Source organism: Cucurbita pepo, chromosome 11 (assembly GCF_057944985.1).
Source record: "Cucurbita pepo subsp. pepo isolate OVF chromosome 11, ASM5794498v1, whole genome shotgun sequence".
Classification (NCBI taxonomy): Eukaryota; Viridiplantae; Streptophyta; class Magnoliopsida; order Cucurbitales; family Cucurbitaceae; genus Cucurbita; species Cucurbita pepo.
The window spans coordinates 5,183,073-5,203,550 of NC_141808.1; the positions used below are offsets into that span (position 1 = coordinate 5,183,073).

Consider the following 20,478-nt stretch of genomic DNA (forward strand, 5'->3'; position numbering starts at 1 on the left):
ATTCTGAACTCTCTACGCCCTCTGGGATAAGATATTTTCCAAAACAAGCAAATCGTAATGATAAGATATTTTCCGAAACAAACAAATCATAATGATTGTTGGTTCTATTTTCATTCGTTTTTTATGCATTGCAATGGATTCAGCAAAACTCTTCTTATAAGGATAGCCTTTTTCTTGATATCTTTGATTAATTTGGTACTTATTCTTATGAACTAATGAAATATCTATGATTTTATTTTCCTTTATTACTCTTGTCCTCTCTAGATCTTTCTAGATTGCTACACACATGTTTTCTAAGTTAATTCCAATAATAGTTTACTTTGAATTAAATTATAAATGGACCCTTTGTCCTTAATATTTATTTTTATAAACGGTACACTTGGTTTTGAAATTTTAATGGTGTTCCATAAATCTATATTTGCCGTGATTTTAAAATTATTTATTAGATATAAATTTTAATTACTTTCCATTTGTAACTTTTCCATTCTAAGGAACCTCCACGAACAGTGTGATACTGAATTCATGATCTTCTCCTCCTTCAAAGCAATGTCAATTATGTGGTAGCGACTTTAGTACAGTAGAAAAATAGAATCGTTAAGTATTGTTTCTCCTAAATGTAAAAAAATACAATTATTGAAAACAGGCCCAACATCGTGGCATGTTGTAAACCGAATTTTGAAAGCTAAAATAAAAATGATTGAAACATTTGTCGGCGTTAAAAGATTATTCAATCAGTTGACGGAGTGGTTTCAGGTGGCGCTGGTTTAGCACAGATGGGAGGGTTTTGCTTTCCAGAAACGGTCGGTTTCACATTTGCACACTCAGACACAATTGGCCCTTCTTTACCACTATAAGTGAGGTCAATATCAGCAATTTCCACATCCTCACATGGATGACTTTTACTGCAAACAAGTTTGACTGCAACGGGAGTAGAAGATGTGCCCCTGATATTCTTGAAACTAACTTTGCTAATCTTAATTGTTGATGGAACCTGGATGTTCAAAACAAACATTAATTAATACTTGTTCAAAAGAAAATAAGTTGGAAACCAACGAGGTTCGAATTTAATACACACCTTTCGGTTGCATTGATTCCATGGACAATATTCTTGATCTATGATGATAGGGTTGGCAACATTTTCCATTTCAATATCTTCAAAATGCATGTCAGAGGCTGGGTATGAGACGGCAGAATCTGGCCATGATTTGATCCTGACACCATTTGTAGTACCGATTAATTTGCATTTCTTCACTGTAACTCCTACCACTTCTTTTTCAGTTTTATACTTGCCCAAGCTGCCTATGCTAATGCCATGTCCCGGTCCGCAAGTAACATCACTAATGGTTATTTTTCTGTTAGTGTATCCTACAGATATACAATCATCTCCCGTTGCGATTGCGGTATTGAGAATGTAAACGTCTTCTGAATCACCCATGTGAATTCCATCGGTGTTGGGACTATGCTCTGGTGCAGTAATTTTCAGGTGATCGAAGGTAAGATTCTTGCCGGCCAAAACATTGATATGAAAATTCTTGCTATCCAATGAAGTTATGTCCTTCACTATCGAATTTGTGATGAAATTGAACTTCAAATTCTGCTCATTTTAAACAAACAAAGAAAAAACACTCCCGTGTTAAAACATATAATGCTAACCCAGATTATGGGTTCTTTCTATAATTAAAGTAGTACGAGCATTTACCATGGGAAGCTTTTTGCATTCTTTCTTCAGGTGGCAATCATTCTTTTCCCAACCAGCTTTTCCTTGGCCATCGAAAACTCCAGTACCAGCCAATGTCAAATGATCGACGTATTCCATAACAAGCAACCCATCTCCTTCCGTGTCGGTAGGAGAAGCTTGTAATGTTCCTTCAACTAGAAGCTCGATAGGACTTTTACATGGACCTTTGAGCCTGGATTCTCCTAATTGATAAGTTCCTTTTGGAACTAATACTTTACTTGGAGTAGCCGACGCACATGCTTCCTTCCATGCATCTGCTAAAGCCTGTGAATTCAACCATTTCATTTGAGAGAAATATTTTATACAAAATGAAATTTTAGTTTATCAACTTAAACAAATATACACGTACTTGAGTAACATCAGCATTAGGTTTGGCACCAAATTTTGTAATATCAAAAACACCGCTAGTAGCATCAGCGGTAGCATTAGCCACCAACAATAGCAGTAGTGGTATTAATGCCATAAACTTTGATATCAATCCCATCCTTTCTAGTTCACTTGTCTCTTCTACTTTGCCTTATTTTCTTTTGGTTCAAGTTCCCAAACTTCTTAGAAATAACAATTGATTTGAATGCATTCACCAACTCAAACTCTCTTTATATACCAACACAAAAATAACCAATTCAAACTACCTAAATTTGTTAAAAAATAAGTATGTGGTTTAAGGCAGGCCCTATAATTAGTTTTACCTTAAATGATGGAGGACTGGTCTAGCTCGAGCGTAATTCCTTTATTAAATTTCTATACTAGATAAATGTACATACCACAATTTTCAACAAATGAATCACCACAAAAAAAAAAAAAAAAAAATTATCCCCAAACACTTTATCAAAAAATTCTTTAAAATAATAATAAAAAAAAAATATTAGTTTTCAAACTATTACTCCATACTTTTCTTACGTTTATTCCTATCTCACAAGTTTTCCTCTTTTTCTCCCAGAAATAAATCGATGAGAATAAATATTTTTGATTTTATTGTTATTAGCGTGTATCAAAAATATATTAAAACGATGTGATGGAAAAAAATTTCTTTAGTCATTTTTCAGCAATATTGGTCCGTCGAGGCCCGTCCATGCCCAAATTGCTTAGTCGGGCTTGTCCATTTCCAATCCTAATGGACAAACCCTTGATCCAATTTTCTCTCAATTCTTCACATGTCTTGTTAGGTGATTGATACATTCTATTGGGCGCACTTGCCGTATGTTTTTCATAATCAGCTCTAGAGAATTTGTAATCTATTTTTTAGAATCCGCTCTAGAATCGCATTCATTCACTATCAATTATCATTTGGGACATTTAAAGGTATAGAATTTTATCTGTGGTTTTCTCAATTATTCCGGATGAATGGAGTTGTAGGGTTGCTTGTGATACGTTATGCGGAGTACACTTGGTTTGATCAAGCTCCCCTTCAGCTGTGTTTTTTTGGATCTTTATGCGGTCTCTTGCAGAAAATAGGTCTCCATCTTCGATTTGTGCCACCATGTAGTGTTTGGGCAGGGTTCCCTCTACCTCCTTAAGCTGTTCTTGTTCCTTTTTTCAATGAATTCCCTTAAAGTTTCTTTTCTAACGGAAACAAGAAAAGAAGCAAAATTGAGCCCAATGGTGTTATCCTCAAAGATATTATTTTCCTTTCTGGGATGATAACCCACCGTGAATTATGAAGTCAGTGGATATCATGTAAGGGGTATGGAATTAAATGATGAAAAAAAAATTGGAATTTCAGGCTATTTCGCGGTTGAACGACGCATCAGTGCATAGGCTTCACGCGCACATGGAGGTGCGAGTAACCAAGGAGTGGGACATGTGGGTCAACGAGTGTAGTACGCATGTGGGTGGTGGAGGCTTATTTCAAGTTTCCGCTCGTTATGTTCAACTCCTTTTGACCTGTTTTATCAATATTAGCTTATACTAACTTTGAAAATCATTAGATATAGGTCAAATTAAGAGAATTTGTGACGAAATTACCATATTATGAACCATTATGAAAGCAAAGGAATTGACGATTCATGTAAGTAGTATATCGAAGCTCCTAAACAAGCATGTTACCATGGAATTAAGAGATAAAGGCGTTGAATGTATGTAAATGGCATGAGTTAAATAATAATAATAATAATAATCATGAATCCATGCATAAAATGTGAGCATATTTGAGAATCGTGATTAGTAAGTATGATGTATGACTCTAGTTTATGCTTATGAACTATTTACGATGTGGAGATGTGAATGAGTATTCTTAGTCTACTAATCCCTGCAAAACCCGTGACCAATGCGATGTGTGCCAAGTTGGGAACAATGAATATTTCTGACCAGAGAGTTTAGCAGACAAACCATATTTGACCGAGAGTGAGCCTTGCATACGAGTCTAAAATTTGTAGTAAACATAAATAGAGCCAATAAATAAAACTTAAGGTTGCTAGAACACCTTAATATCAATAGAGAGGTCCTAGTAGATGAGACTAGGAGCCAAGGTAATGGTTGGAGGGAGGACCCTATCCCGACCAAAAACCTAAAAATAACCCATTGTGAATAAAACTTAAAATATTTCAAAAAAATCATAAAATTTGTTAATTATAAGTTTGCAAGTTAGGAGTAAATTAATTACTCATCAAAATTATCTTTAATTTTTCTTTCTAGATAAATGTGAAGTAATGTGATCGAGATGACTGTGTAGTCGAGTTGGAGACTTAGGGATCCTACCTAGACCCGTAATTTGTGTCAATAGTAAGAACAGTGAATCAAACTTTCGAGTAAGGCGGATATTGTATTAAATTTATATTTCACATATCATATAATTTTTAAAAATTCAACTTTGTTCGAGTTTTATTAAACACAAATGGAAAGTTCAAATATTTATAAGCTAGATCTATTAAACTTTTTTTTTTTTTTTTAGAATCTAAAAATTAACTAAACAAACAAAATTTTGAGATTAATTTCCGAGCATAATTAGTTGGTTTCTTCGTATGTATAGATCCACATTACTCCATAAAAAGCTGAGTTACTACCTTACAAAGAGTAGCCAATTTTATAGAATTAATACCATTTTTGTATGCAGTTTTTTTTTTTATTCAACATAGATATTAGACATGTATGGTTAAACTACTATATGGATCCCTTTTGACATTTGATCATTTTAATATCTCTACGTTATAAATGTTCGTTGTTTTTTGTTCTTGTATTTTTAAATTTGGTTCATTTTGGTCTATATACTTTTTAAATACGACTACTTGAATTTCTGTTTGCAAAATTTTGACCTACATTTTATACATAATAGAATTCATTTAATACATATAGACTATATTTAAAGGAGTGTGAGATAGAAAATGAAAATGAACAGATTAAGATGATCCCCTCGGACCAAAATTGACCTATTGAAAATGAATAAACATAAGTAATTTAAATCTATTAGAAATAAAATAATCTAAGTTACCATTCTCAGTTAAAATAACTTTTAGACATTTGTAACAAGTTTATTATGGTAGGCGTTGCATTAGAGCATTTCATATGTTACTATTCCCATGTTCCAACGTTATCAAAGTGCTAGTAAATTCATGTCTAATCAGATTAATCTAACACGTTAAGAATATATTTTTCATAGAGTTAGCAAAACTTTGTAAGTAATAATTGTTGACGAACTATTTGTTCCAAATAGATATGTGTTGGTGGGAGGTGGTGCAGATGAAGATGAGAAAGGATAGTTTTATCAATATATCAGCCCGTTAAATCTATAGTGTATCTCCAAGAAAACAGGAATGACTAATAAACATTATAGATCAACTAGTTCCAACGTGCATAAGCTTAGTGTTTAATCCAAAGAAATGTCATGAGAATTTATGTCTTAAAATCCCGTAATTAATAATTTAATTTTAAATTTTTTATTTACCGTTTAACATTATCCATTATATGAAAAATTGAAAGTTGGTCGGCACACAGAAAGATCATGTTTAAGTAGTAATATAAATTATTTATAAAATATGGATAAAGTTGGGTACTTATTCTGACATCAGTGTTGATATGAGTTACTTTGTAATTGTTACAAATTATTTGATCAAAGCCTTTCGAGTGAAAATATGAGTAGAGATATCTTGAAGAATGAGTTTGTGTAGGACTGAGCCAGAATAATTTATCTTTTTTTTTTTTTTTTTTATATAAATTTTTTACTTGAGAAGATTAATATTTTACCGTATGATTATATGCAACTCGATCTTAATTACAAGTGAGTTACGAACTCCTACGGTTTATCATTTGATTTGTAAGGTGAGAACAACTTTCATAACCAATTCAATATGTCTTCCATTTTAGAGATTAAACAAACAGAGAGTTGAGAACATGTCTTATGAGATGTAATTCACTTATTTTCATATAAAGTAGGTAGATGAGTAGTTTTCTAAGTGATGACATGAGAACTTGAATAAAGGTCCCTACCCTCTTATCTTGGTTGGATCATGAACAATTGTTCTTTCAAGAATTTTTGGTGCTTAGTTACGTTACAAGGGCAAAACAAACTTTTGACCTAACCATAATTACAATCAGCTCTTAAAGGATCTAGTAATAATTTCATCTAGGACACAACTTGTCGTGCAGCGTAGAGGAGTGCAACTCTAGATTTATTGTACGATTGAAGCATGCTAGGGTAACGTCACTAATTAACCTAAAAAAATTAGGGGCATTACCGATAATCTTTTGTTTTAGACAGTTGAAAATAGTAAAATATCAAGATTATTCTTAAAGTAAATTAGTTTGTGATAGAATTAAAAACATGGCTTAAAATTACTTTCATTCATTAATATAATAATTAATAATAACGAACTTAAAATAAAAGTGGACTATAACGAAACTCTATAGATGGTTTTAGATAGATTAGGGTATTTTAGTTGATGGAAAGGAAATATCTCGGCTTAGAAGTTTGAGTTGACTTAGTCAGACCATACATTAAATAGACTCGGAGTTGGATTAGTTTTTTTAATTATTTTAAAAACCTCATAATTAACTTTAATAAATCAATTTAACCAACATAAATGAAATGGTAGTTGGAGGAACTAAGGTTTATGAGGTTAATCTAATTTGTCCAAGTAATAGTGTAATGCCCCTAATTTTCTTATCTAGATCACGGACGTCATTACGTGCATGCCTTTAATAACATATGCGAAAATCTAAACAAAACATTTTATACGAAGCCATGAACTTATATGTTTAATCTAAAACAGTAAATAAAAATAATAACATCGTCAAAATAAAACATTAACATAGATTTTTAGTATGAAAATGGAAAGCTACCTATGGAACTATTAATTGAAAACAATGCATACTACCGTCCTATCTCAGCTTCCATGACCATTCCAGCATTCATCGTTATCCGTGCATGGACGCTTTACCTTTACATGAAACATAAGGGTAGCATGTAGCTTGAGTATTTTAGTAAATACTCTGTAAGTAACCTCATTGTTGGAGTCCGGTAATGCAAACATACACATACATGATGGAACCTATCTTTTAAAACAACGTATCATGAGCTTGCGTTCCTTCCAGTATAGGTAGGGTTGGATGTGTGGTACTTCCACATACACGGCCCACGCACGCACACATGGACCTAGCAGGCGGACTCGTATACGTACCCCTGGGTCTGGCTTCATCGAGCTAAACATGCTAATGCGTCGCCGGACACCACAGAGTGAAAGGCTCACATGATATGATGATGAACAAAAATATCGAAGGTACGCGTCTGTACTAACATAACATAACGAGGAAATATCCTTATGCACATGACATTGATAAATGCACGAGGTCCCCATAGCTTAAAATCATAGCATATAATAAGAATCATTTCGTTTTTCCCTTCATTCATGTCATGGTACACACATGAATCATGTATGAATAGTACTTATCATGACTTATATCACACACATTCATAACATGGCTTCACATGGCATTACATATCATGACGTAGCATGGCATCACACACAATCGTACCATGGCATCATAGGTCATCACATAACATACTTAAAATCGCATAACATTCCTAATTCTGTGCATGTAGGGGGCCAAAGGGCAGGCATGCCTCTTCATCATACAATCCTTCCAACCAACAAAGGTAGAGTCACTTACTTGTTTAGCCTTGATTCCCTAACTATTTTATCGGTGTTCTTAGGACATATTATTGAACTTAGTTTAGCTAAACATATTGATTACTCCTAGTTTTAGCTAAAAAAAAAATATCAAAATTTGAGCAAATAGGAGTCTTACCGACTTAAAATGCCATCAATAAGGTCAGAAACAACTTTAGAAGGGTCGAAAATGTAGGAAATGGTAATAAACTTGGGGTTTCGATTTTAAACACTTTTTGCTGTTTTATACACTCCTTTTCTTCGACATTCTATTCTAAATCATCAAGGTTGAAAATTCCCCAAGAGAATTTCGAAAAACTTAATTCGGGACTTATGAAGCACGTGCTAAAAATACTGAGTAACGGTTGATGTTTTACGAAATTTTCTTGGTGAATGATCAACCTTGATGATTTATAATAGAATGTCGAAAATTAGGGTTTCGATTTTAAACACTTTTTTTTTACTGTTTTATACACTCCTTTTTTGTTTTGTTTTTTTTTTTTCGTCATTCCATTCTAAATCGTCAAGCTTGATCATTTTCTCAGAAAATTACAAAGAAACATCGACCGTTACTCAGTTTTTTAGCACGTGCTTGAAACGTTCCGGATTAGGGTTTCGATTTTAAGCACGATTTTACTGTTTTATACACTCCTTTTCTTCGACATTTTATTCTAAATCATCAAGCTTGATCATTCCTAAGGAAACTTTCAAAAAACATCGATCGTCACTCAGTTTTTTTTAGCACATGCTTCAAACGTCCCGGATTAGGGTTTTGATTTTAAGCACATTTTTACTGTTTCATACACTCCTTTTCTTCGACATTTTATTCTAAATCATCAAACACTAACATTTTGACTAGAGAGAGTAGGGGCCTCTCATGGTCGAGGCTTCTCGAGTCGATCTTCATCCTCGTCAAAGCTTTTCTACTAATAAGCTGACATTTTAGTGACCAATGGAGGCTCCCAAAGTACTTCTCCCTTTCAAATCAGCAAAATACCCAACAAAATTTTGATACGCTCACAAATAATCCCTCCCCTTTTTAAGTTGTTTCACAAATATTTCAACTCTTTCTAGAATTGTTTTTATATCTATCAACATGTTTGCTTTTTTTTTTTTTTTTTTTAATCTAAAACTAGTGTTTACCTTATTTACATCTTAAAATCCTGTATTTCTATGGACATCATTTCTATTCAAATCTTAAAATCCTGTATTTCTATGGACATCATTTCTATTCAAATTAGGATTCTGAACTCTCTACGCCCTCTGGGATAAGATATTTTCCAAAACAAGCAAATCGTAATGATAAGATATTTTCCGAAACAAACAAATCATAATGATTGTTGGTTCTATTTTCATTCGTTTTTTATGCATTGCAATGGATTCAGCAAAACTCTTCTTATAAGGATAGCCTTTTTCTTGATATCTTTGATTAATTTGGTACTTATTCTTATGAACTAATGAAATATCTATGATTTTATTTTCCTTTATTACTCTTGTCCTCTCTAGATCTTTCTAGATTGCTACACACATGTTTTCTAAGTTAATTCCAATAATAGTTTACTTTGAATTAAATTATAAATGGACCCTTTGTCCTTAATATTTATTTTTATAAACGGTACACTTGGTTTTGAAATTTTAATGGTGTTCCATAAATCTATATTTGCCGTGATTTTAAAATTATTTATTAGATATAAATTTTAATTACTTTCCATTTGTAACTTTTCCATTCTAAGGAACCTCCACGAACAGTGTGATACTGAATTCATGATCTTCTCCTCCTTCAAAGCAATGTCAATTATGTGGTAGCGACTTTAGTACAGTAGAAAAATAGAATCGTTAAGTATTGTTTCTCCTAAATGTAAAAAAATACAATTATTGAAAACAGGCCCAACATCGTGGCATGTTGTAAACCGAATTTTGAAAGCTAAAATAAAAATGATTGAAACATTTGTCGGCGTTAAAAGATTATTCAATCAGTTGACGGAGTGGTTTCAGGTGGCGCTGGTTTAGCACAGATGGGAGGGTTTTGCTTTCCAGAAACGGTCGGTTTCACATTTGCACACTCAGACACAATTGGCCCTTCTTTACCACTATAAGTGAGGTCAATATCAGCAATTTCCACATCCTCACATGGATGACTTTTACTGCAAACAAGTTTGACTGCAACGGGAGTAGAAGATGTGCCCCTGATATTCTTGAAACTAACTTTGCTAATCTTAATTGTTGATGGAACCTGGATGTTCAAAACAAACATTAATTAATACTTGTTCAAAAGAAAATAAGTTGGAAACCAACGAGGTTCGAATTTAATACACACCTTTCGGTTGCATTGATTCCATGGACAATATTCTTGATCTATGATGATAGGGTTGGCAACATTTTCCATTTCAATATCTTCAAAATGCATGTCAGAGGCTGGGTATGAGACGGCAGAATCTGGCCATGATTTGATCCTGACACCATTTGTAGTACCGATTAATTTGCATTTCTTCACTGTAACTCCTACCACTTCTTTTTCAGTTTTATACTTGCCCAAGCTGCCTATGCTAATGCCATGTCCCGGTCCGCAAGTAACATCACTAATGGTTATTTTTCTGTTAGTGTATCCTACAGATATACAATCATCTCCCGTTGCGATTGCGGTATTGAGAATGTAAACGTCTTCTGAATCACCCATGTGAATTCCATCGGTGTTGGGACTATGCTCTGGTGCAGTAATTTTCAGGTGATCGAAGGTAAGATTCTTGCCGGCCAAAACATTGATATGAAAATTCTTGCTATCCAATGAAGTTATGTCCTTCACTATCGAATTTGTGATGAAATTGAACTTCAAATTCTGCTCATTTTAAACAAACAAAGAAAAAACACTCCCGTGTTAAAACATATAATGCTAACCCAGATTATGGGTTCTTTCTATAATTAAAGTAGTACGAGCATTTACCATGGGAAGCTTTTTGCATTCTTTCTTCAGGTGGCAATCATTCTTTTCCCAACCAGCTTTTCCTTGGCCATCGAAAACTCCAGTACCAGCCAATGTCAAATGATCGACGTATTCCATAACAAGCAACCCATCTCCTTCCGTGTCGGTAGGAGAAGCTTGTAATGTTCCTTCAACTAGAAGCTCGATAGGACTTTTACATGGACCTTTGAGCCTGGATTCTCCTAATTGATAAGTTCCTTTTGGAACTAATACTTTACTTGGAGTAGCCGACGCACATGCTTCCTTCCATGCATCTGCTAAAGCCTGTGAATTCAACCATTTCATTTGAGAGAAATATTTTATACAAAATGAAATTTTAGTTTATCAACTTAAACAAATATACACGTACTTGAGTAACATCAGCATTAGGTTTGGCACCAAATTTTGTAATATCAAAAACACCGCTAGTAGCATCAGCGGTAGCATTAGCCACCAACAATAGCAGTAGTGGTATTAATGCCATAAACTTTGATATCAATCCCATCCTTTCTAGTTCACTTGTCTCTTCTACTTTGCCTTATTTTCTTTTGGTTCAAGTTCCCAAACTTCTTAGAAATAACAATTGATTTGAATGCATTCACCAACTCAAACTCTCTTTATATACCTAACACAAAAACCAATTCAAACTACCTAAATTTGTTAAAAAATAAGTATGTGGTTTAAGGCAGGCCCTATAATTAGTTTTACCTTAAATGATGGAGGACTGGTCTAGCTCCAGCGTAATTCCTTTATTAAATTTCTATACTAGATAAATGTACATACCACAATTTTCAACAAATGAACCACCACAAAAAAAAAAAAAAAAAAAAAAAAATTATCCCCAAACACTTTATCAAAAAATTCTTTAAAATAATAATAAAAAAAAATATTAGTTTTCAAACTATTACTCCATACTTTTCTTACGTTTATTCCTATCTCACAAGTTTTCCTCTTTTTCTCCCAGAAATATATCGATGAGAATAAATATTTTTGATTTTATTGTTATTAGCGTGTATCAAAAATATATTAAAACGATGTGATGGAAATAAATTTCTTTAGTCATTTTTCAGCAATATTGGTCCGTCGAGGCCCGTCCATGCCCAAATTGCTTAGTCGGGCTTGTCCATTTCCAATCCTAATGGACAAACCCTCGATCCAATTTTCTCTCAATTCTTCACATGTCTTGTTAGGTGATTGATACATTCTATTGGGCGCACTTGCCGTATGTTTTTCATAATCAGCTCTAGAGAATTTGTAATCTATTTTTTAGAATCCGCTCTAGAATCGCATTCATTCACTATCAATTATCATTTGGGACATTTAAAGGTATAGAATTTTATCTGTGGTTTTCTCAATTATTCCGGATGAATGGAGTTGTAGGGTTGCTTGTGATACGTTATGCGGAGTACACTTGGTTTGATCAAGCTCCCCTTCAGCTGTGTTTTTTTGGATCTTTATGCGGTCTCTTGCAGAAAATAGGTCTCCATCTTCGATTTGTGCCACCATGTAGTGTTTGGGCAGGGTTCCCTCTACCTCCTTAAGCTGTTCTTGTTCCTTTTTTCAATGAATTCCCTTAAAGTTTCTTTTCTAACGGAAACAAGAAAAGAAGCAAAATTGAGCCCAATGGTGTTATCCTCAAAGATATTATTTTCCTTTCTGGGATGATAACCCACCGTGAATTATGAAGTCAGTGGATATCATGTAAGGGGTATGGAATTAAATGATGAAAAAAAAAATTGGAATTTCAGGCTATTTCGCGGTTGAACGACGCATCAGTGCATAGGCTTCACGCGCACATGGAGGTGCGAGTAACCAAGGAGTGGGACATGTGGGTCAACGAGTGTAGTACGCATGTGGGTGGTGGAGGCTTATTTCAAGTTTCCGCTCGTTATGTTCAACTCCTTTTGACCTGTTTTATCAATATTAGCTTATACTAACTTTGAAAATCATTAGATATAGGTCAAATTAAGAGAATTTGTGACGAAATTACCATATTATGAACCATTATGAAAGCAAAGGAATTGACGATTCATGTAAGTAGTATATCGAAGCTCCTAAACAAGCATGTTACCATGGAATTAAGAGATAAAGGCGTTGAATGTATGTAAATGGCATGAGTTAAATAATAATAATAATAATAATCATGAATCCATGCATAAAATGTGAGCATATTTGAGAATCGTGATTAGTAAGTATGATGTATGACTCTAGTTTATGCTTATGAACTATTTACGATGTGGAGATGTGAATGAGTATTCTTAGTCTACTAATCCCTGCAAAACCCGTGACCAATGCGATGTGTGCCAAGTTGGGAACAATGAATATTTCTGACCAGAGAGTTTAGCAGACAAACCATATTTGACCGAGAGTGAGCCTTGCATACGAGTCTAAAATTTGTAGTAAACATAAATAGAGCCAATAAATAAAACTTAAGGTTGCTAGAACACCTTAATATCAATAGAGAGGTCCTAGTAGATGAGACTAGGAGCCAAGGTAATGGTTGGAGGGAGGACCCTATCCCGACCAAAAACCTAAAAATAACCCATTGTGAATAAAACTTAAAATATTTCAAAAAAATCATAAAATTTGTTAATGATAAGTTTGCAAGTTAGGAGTAAATTAATTACTCATCAAAATTATCTTTAATTTTTCTTTCTAGATAAATGTGAAGCAATGTGATCGAGATGACTGTGTAGTCGAGTTGGAGACTTAGGGATCCTACCTAGACCCGTAATTTGTGTCAATAGTAAGAACAGTGAATCAAACTTTCGAGTAAGGCGGATATTGTATTAAATTTATATTTCACATATCATATAATTTTTAAAAATTCAACTTTGTTCGAGTTTTATTAAACACAAATGGAAAGTTCAAATATTTATAAGCTAGATCTATTAAACTTTTTTTTTTTTTTTAGAATCTAAAAATTAACTAAACAAACAAAATTTTGAGATTAATTTCCGAGCATAATTAGTTGGTTTCTTCGTATGTATAGATCCACATTACTCCATACAAAGCTGAGTTACTACCTTACAAAGAGTAGCCAATTTTATAGAATTAATACCATTTTTTTTTTATTCAACATAGATATTAGACATGTATGGTTAAACTACTATATGGATCCCTTTTGACATTTGATCATTTTAATATCTCTACGTTATAAATGTTCGTTGTTTTTTGTTCTTGTATTTTTAAATTTGGTTCATTTTGGTCTATATACTTTTTAAATACGACTACTTGAATTTCTGTTTGCAAAATTTTGACCTACATTTTATACATAATAGAATTCATTTAATACATATAGACTATATTTAAAGGAGTGTGAGATAGAAAATGAAAATGAACAGATTAAGATGATCCCCTCGGACCAAAATTGACCTATTGAAAATGAATAAACATAAGTAATTTAAATCTATTAGAAATAAAATAATCTAAGTTACCATTCTCAGTTAAAATAACTTTTAGACATTTGTAACAAGTTTATTATGGTAGGCGTTGCATTAGAGCATTTCATATGTTACTATTCCCATGTTCCAACGTTATCAAAGTGCTAGTAAATTCATGTCTAATCAGATTAATCTAACACGTTAAGAATATATTTTTCGTAGAGTTAGCAAAACTTTGTAAGTAATAATTGTTGACGAACTATTTGTTCCAAATAGATATGTGTTGGTGGGAGGTGGTGCAGATGAAGATGAGAAAGGATAGTTTTATCAATATATCAGCCCGTTAAATCTATAGTGTATCTCCAAGAAAACAGGAATGACTAATAAACATTATAGATCAACTAGTTCCAACGTGCATAAGCTTAGTGTTTAATCCAAAGAAATGTCATGAGAATTTATGTCTTAAAATCCCGTAATTAATAATTTAATTTTAAATTTTTTATTTACCGTTTAACATTATCCATTATATGAAAAATTGAAAGTTGGTCGGCACACAGAAAGATCATGTTTAAGTAGTAATATAAATTATTTATAAAATATGGATAAAGTTGGGTACTTATTCTGACATCAGTGTTGATATGAGTTACTTTGTAATTGTTACAAATTATTTGATCAAAGCCTTTCGAGTGAAAATATGAGTAGAGATATCTTGAAGAATGAGTTTGTGTAGGACTGAGCCAGAATAATTTATCTTTTTTTTTTTTTTTTTTATATAAATTTTTTACTTGAGAAGATTAATATTTTACCGTATGATTATATGCAACTCGATCTTAATTACAAGTGAGTTACGAACTCCTACGGTTTATCATTTGATTTGTAAGGTGAGAACAACTTTCATAACCAATTCAATATGTCTTCCATTTTAGAGATTAAACAAACAGAGAGTTGAGAACATGTCTTATGAGATGTAATTCACTTATTTTCATATAAAGTAGGTAGATGAGTAGTTTTCTAAGTGATGACATGAGAACTTGAATAAAGGTCCCTACCCTCTTATCTTGGTTGGATCATGAACAATTGTTCTTTCAAGAATTTTTGGTGCTTAGTTACGTTACAAGGGCAAAACAAACTTTTGACCTAACCATAATTACAATCAGCTCTTAAAGGATCTAGTAATAATTTCATCTAGGACACAACTTGTCGTGCAGCGTAGAGGAGTGCAACTCTAGATTTATTGTACGATTGAAGCATGCTAGGGTAACGTCACTAATTAACCTAAAAAAATTAGGGGCATTACCGATAATCTTTTGTTTTAGACAGTTGAAAATAGTAAAATATCAAGATTATTCTTAAAGTAAATTAGTTTGTGATAGAATTAAAAACATGGCTTAAAATTACTTTCATTCATTAATATAATAATTAATAATAACGAACTTAAAATAAAAGTGGACTATAACGAAACTCTATAGATGGTTTTAGATAGATTAGGGTATTTTAGTTGATGGAAAGGAAATATCTCGGCTTAGAAGTTTGAGTTGACTTAGTCAGACCATACATTAAATAGACTCGGAGTTGGATTAGTTTTTTTAATTATTTTAAAAACCTCATAATTAACTTTAATAAATCAATTTAACCAACATAAATGAAATGGTAGTTGGAGGAACTAAGGTTTATGAGGTTAATCTAATTTGTCCAAGTAATAGTGTAATGCCCCTAATTTTCTTATCTAGATCACGGACGTCATTACGTGCATGCCTTTAATAACATATGCGAAAATCTAAACAAAACATTTTATACGAAGCCATGAACTTATATGTTTAATCTAAAACAGTAAATAAAAATAATAACATCGTCAAAATAAAACATTAACATAGATTTTTAGTATGAAAATGGAAAGCTACCTATGGAACTATTAATTGAAAACAATGCATACTACCGTCCTATCTCAGCTTCCATGACCATTCCAGCATTCATCGTTATCCGTGCATGGACGCTTTACCTTTACATGAAACATAAGGGTAGCATGTAGCTTGAGTATTTTAGTAAATACTCTGTAAGTAACCTCATTGTTGGAGTCCGGTAATGCAAACATACACATACATGATGGAACCTATCTTTTAAAACAACGTATCATGAGCTTGCGTTCCTTCCAGTATAGGTAGGGTTGGATGTGTGGTACTTCCACATACACGGCCCACGCACGCACACATGGACCTAGCAGGCGGACTCGTATACGTACCCCTGGGTCTGGCTTCATCGAGCTAAACATGCTAATGCGTCGCCGGACACCACAGAGTGAAAGGCTCACATGATATGATGATGAACAAAAATATCGAAGGTACGCGTCTGTACTAACATAACATAACGAGGAAATATCCTTATGCACATGACATTGATAAATGCACGAGGTCCCCATAGCTTAAAATCATAGCATATAATAAGAATCATTTCGTTTTTCCCTTCATTCATGTCATGGTACACACATGAATCATGTATGAATAGTACTTATCATGACTTATATCACACACATTCATAACATGGCTTCACATGGCATTACATATCATGACGTAGCATGGCATCACACACAATCGTACCATGGCATCATAGGTCATCACATAACATACTTAAAATCGCATAACATTCCTAATTCTGTGCATGTAGGGGGCCAAAGGGCAGGCATGCCTCTTCATCATACAATCCTTCCAACCAACAAAGGTAGAGTCACTTACTTGTTTAGCCTTGATTCCCTAACTATTTTATCGGTGTTCTTAGGACATATTATTGAACTTAGTTTAGCTAAACATATTGATTACTCCTAGTTTTAGCTAAAAAAAAAATATCAAAATTTGAGCAAATAGGAGTCTTACCGACTTAAAATGCCATCAATAAGGTCAGAAACAACTTTAGAAGGGTCGAAAATGTAGGAAATGGTAATAAACTTGGGGTTTCGATTTTAAACACTTTTTGCTGTTTTATACGCTCCTTTTCTTCGACATTCTATTCTAAATCATCAAGGTTGAAAATTCCCCAAGAGAATTTCGAAAAACTTAATTCGGGACTTTTGAAGCACGTGCTAAAAATACTGAGTAACGGTTGATGTTTTACGAAATTTTCTTGGTGAATGATCAACCTTGATGATTTATAATAGAATGTCGAAAATTAGGGTTTCGATTTTAAACACTTTTTTTTTACTGTTTTATACACTCCTTTTTTGTTTTGTTTTTTTTTTTTCGTCATTCCATTCTAAATCGTCAAGCTTGATCATTTTCTCAGAAAATTACAAAGAAACATCGACCGTTACTCAGTTTTTTAGCACGTGCTTGAAACGTTCCGGATTAGGGTTTCGATTTTAAGCACGATTTTACTGTTTTATACACTCCTTTTCTTCGACATTTTATTCTAAATCATCAAGCTTGATCATTCCTAAGGAAACTTTCAAAAAACATCGATCGTCACTCAGTTTTTTTTAGCACATGCTTCAAACGTCCCGGATTAGGGTTTTGATTTTAAGCACATTTTTACTGTTTCATACACTCCTTTTCTTCGACATTTTATTCTAAATCATCAAACACTAACATTTTGACTAGAGAGAGTAGGGGCCTCTCATGGTCGAGGCTTCTCGAGTCGATCTTCATCCTCGTCAAAGCTTTTCTACTAATAAGCTGACATTTTAGTGACCAATGGAGGCTCCCAAAGTACTTCTCCCTTTCAAATCAGCAAAATACCCAACAAAATTACATTTTAGTGACCAATGGAGGCTCCCAAAGTACTTCTCCCTTTCAAATCAGCAAAATACCCAACAAAATTTTGATACGTTCACAAATAATCCCTCCCCTTTTTAAGTTGTTTCAGAAATATTTCAACTCTTTCTAGAATTGTTTTTATATCTATCAACATGTTTGCTTTTTTTTTTTTTTTTAATCTAAAACTAGTGTTTACCTTATTTACATCTTAAAATCCTGTATTTCTATGGACATCATTTCTATTCAAATTAGGATTCTGAACTCTCTACGCCCTCTGGGATAAGATATTTTCCAAAACAAGCAAATCGTAATGATAAGATATTTTCCGAAACAAACAAATCATAATGATTGTTGGTTCTATTTTCATTCGTTTTTGATGCATTGCAATGGATTCAGCAAAACTCTTCTTATAAGGATAGCCTTTTTCTTGATATCTTTGATTAATTTGGTACTTATTCTTATGAACTAATGAAATATCTATGATTTTATTTTCCTTTATTACTCTTGTCCTCTCTAGATCTTTCTAGATTGCTACACACATGTTTTCTAAGTTAATTCCAATAATAGTTTACTTTGAATTAAATTATAAATGGACCCTTTGTCCTTAATATTTATTTTTATAAACGGTACACTTGGTTTTGAAATTTTAATGGTGTTCCATAAATCTATATTTGCCGTGATTTTAAAATTATTTATTAGATATAAATTTTAATTACTTTCCATTTGTAACTTTTCCATTCTAAGGAACCTCCACGAACAGTGTGATACTGAATTCATGATCTTCTCCTCCTTCAAAGCAATGTCAATTATGTGGTAGCGACTTTAGTACAGTAGAAAAATAGAATCGTTAAGTATTGTTTCTCCTAAATGTAAAAAAATACAATTATTGAAAACAGGCCCAACATCGTGGCATGTTGTAAACCGAATTTTGAAAGCTAAAATAAAAATGATTGAAACATTTGTCGGCGTTAAAAGATTATTCAATCAGTTGACGGAGTGGTTTCAGGTGGCGCTGGTTTAGCACAGATGGGAGGGTTTTGCTTTCCAGAAACGGTCGGTTTCACATTTGCACACTCAGACACAATTGGCCCTTCTTTACCACTATAAGTGAGGTCAATATCAGCAATTTCCACATCCTCACATGGATGACTTTTACTGCAAACAAGTTTGACTGCAACGGGAGTAGAAGATGTGCCCCTGATATTCTTGAAACTAACTTTGCTAATCTTAATTGTTGATGGAACCTGGATGTTCAAAACAAACATTAATTAATACTTGTTCAAAAGAAAATAAGTTGGAAACCAACGAGGTTCGAATTTAATACACACCTTTCGGTTGCATTGATTCCATGGACAATATTCTTGATCTATGATGATAGGGTTGGCAACATTTTCCATTTCAATATCTTCAAAATGCATGTCAGAGGCTGGGTATGAGACGGCAGAATCTGGCCATGATTTGATCCTGACACCATTTGTAGTACCGATTAATTTGCATTTCTTCACTGTAACTCCTACCACTTCTTTTTCAGTTTTATACTTGCCCAAGCTGCCTATGCTAATGCCATGTCCCGGTCCGCAAGTAACATCACTAATGGTTATTTTTCTGTTAGTGTATCCTACAGATATACAATCATCTCCCGTTGCGATTGCGGTATTGAGAATGTAAACGTCTTCTGAATCACCCATGTGAATTCCATCGGTGTTGGGACTATGCTCTGGTGCAGTAATTTTCAGGTGATCGAAGGTAAGATTCTTGCCGGCCAAAACATTGATATGAAAATTCTTGCTATCCAATGAAGTTATGTCCTTCACTATCGAATTTGTGATGAAATTGAACTTCAAATTCTGCTCATTTTAAACAAACAAAGAAAAAACACTCCCGTGTTAAAACATATAATGCTAACCCAGATTATGGGTTCTTTCTATAATTAAAGTAGTACGAGCATTTACCATGGGAAGCTTTTTGCATTCTTTCTTCAGGTGGCAATCATTCTTTTCCCAACCAGCTTTTCCTTGGCCATCGAAAACTCCAGTACCAGCCAATGTCAAATGATCGACGTATTCCATAACAAGCAACCCATCTCCTTCCGTGTCGGTAGGAGAAGCTTGTAATGTTCCTTCAACTAGAAGCTCGATAGGACTTTTACATGGACCTTTGAGCCTGGATTCTCCTAATTGATAAGTTCCTTTTGGAACTAATACTTTACTTGGAGTAGCCGACGCACATGCTTCCTTCCATGCATCTGCTAAAGCCTGTGAATTCAACCATTTCATTTGAGAGAAATATTTTATACAAAATGAAATTTTAGTTTATCAACTTAAACAAATATACACGTACTTGAGTAACATCAGCATTAGGTTTGGCACCAAATTTTGTAATATCAAAAACACCGCTAGTAGCATCAGCGGTAGCATTAGCCACCAACAATAGCAGTAGTGGTATTAATGCCATAAACTTTGATATCAATCCCATCCTTTCTAGTTCACTTGTCTCTTCTACTTTGCCTTATTTTCTTTTGGTTCAAGTTCCCAAACTTCTTAGAAATAACAAT

At 33.4% G+C, this 20,478-nt stretch overlaps 3 protein-coding genes across 3 annotated transcripts; all 3 read right to left on the bottom strand.

The window, feature by feature from the left end:
- Positions 1–509: 509 nt before the first annotated feature.
- On the bottom strand, positions 510–2,298 carry LOC111782526 (exopolygalacturonase-like). The gene is made up of 4 exons (XM_087128204.1): positions 2,088–2,298; positions 1,700–2,002; positions 1,076–1,594; positions 510–991 (listed from the first exon to the last, which is right to left on the bottom strand). Exons 1-4 carry the CDS (start codon positions 2,220–2,222, stop codon positions 728–730), a joined length of 1,221 nt encoding a protein of 406 aa, XP_086984330.1. The 5' UTR covers positions 2,223–2,298; the 3' UTR covers positions 510–727.
- Positions 2,299–9,590: 7,292 nt separating this feature from the next.
- On the bottom strand, positions 9,591–11,382 carry LOC147790142 (exopolygalacturonase-like). The gene is made up of 4 exons (XM_087128336.1): positions 11,169–11,382; positions 10,781–11,083; positions 10,157–10,675; positions 9,591–10,072 (listed from the first exon to the last, which is right to left on the bottom strand). Exons 1-4 carry the CDS (start codon positions 11,301–11,303, stop codon positions 9,809–9,811), a joined length of 1,221 nt encoding a protein of 406 aa, XP_086984462.1. The 5' UTR covers positions 11,304–11,382; the 3' UTR covers positions 9,591–9,808.
- A 7,304-nt stretch (positions 11,383–18,686) lies between these two features.
- On the bottom strand, positions 18,687–20,478 carry LOC147790143 (exopolygalacturonase-like). Its single transcript, XM_087128337.1, has 4 exons — positions 20,265–20,478; positions 19,877–20,179; positions 19,253–19,771; positions 18,687–19,168 (listed from the first exon to the last, which is right to left on the bottom strand). The coding sequence occupies exons 1-4, from the start codon at positions 20,397–20,399 to the stop codon at positions 18,905–18,907; spliced, it is 1,221 nt and encodes a 406-aa protein (XP_086984463.1). The 5' UTR covers positions 20,400–20,478; the 3' UTR covers positions 18,687–18,904.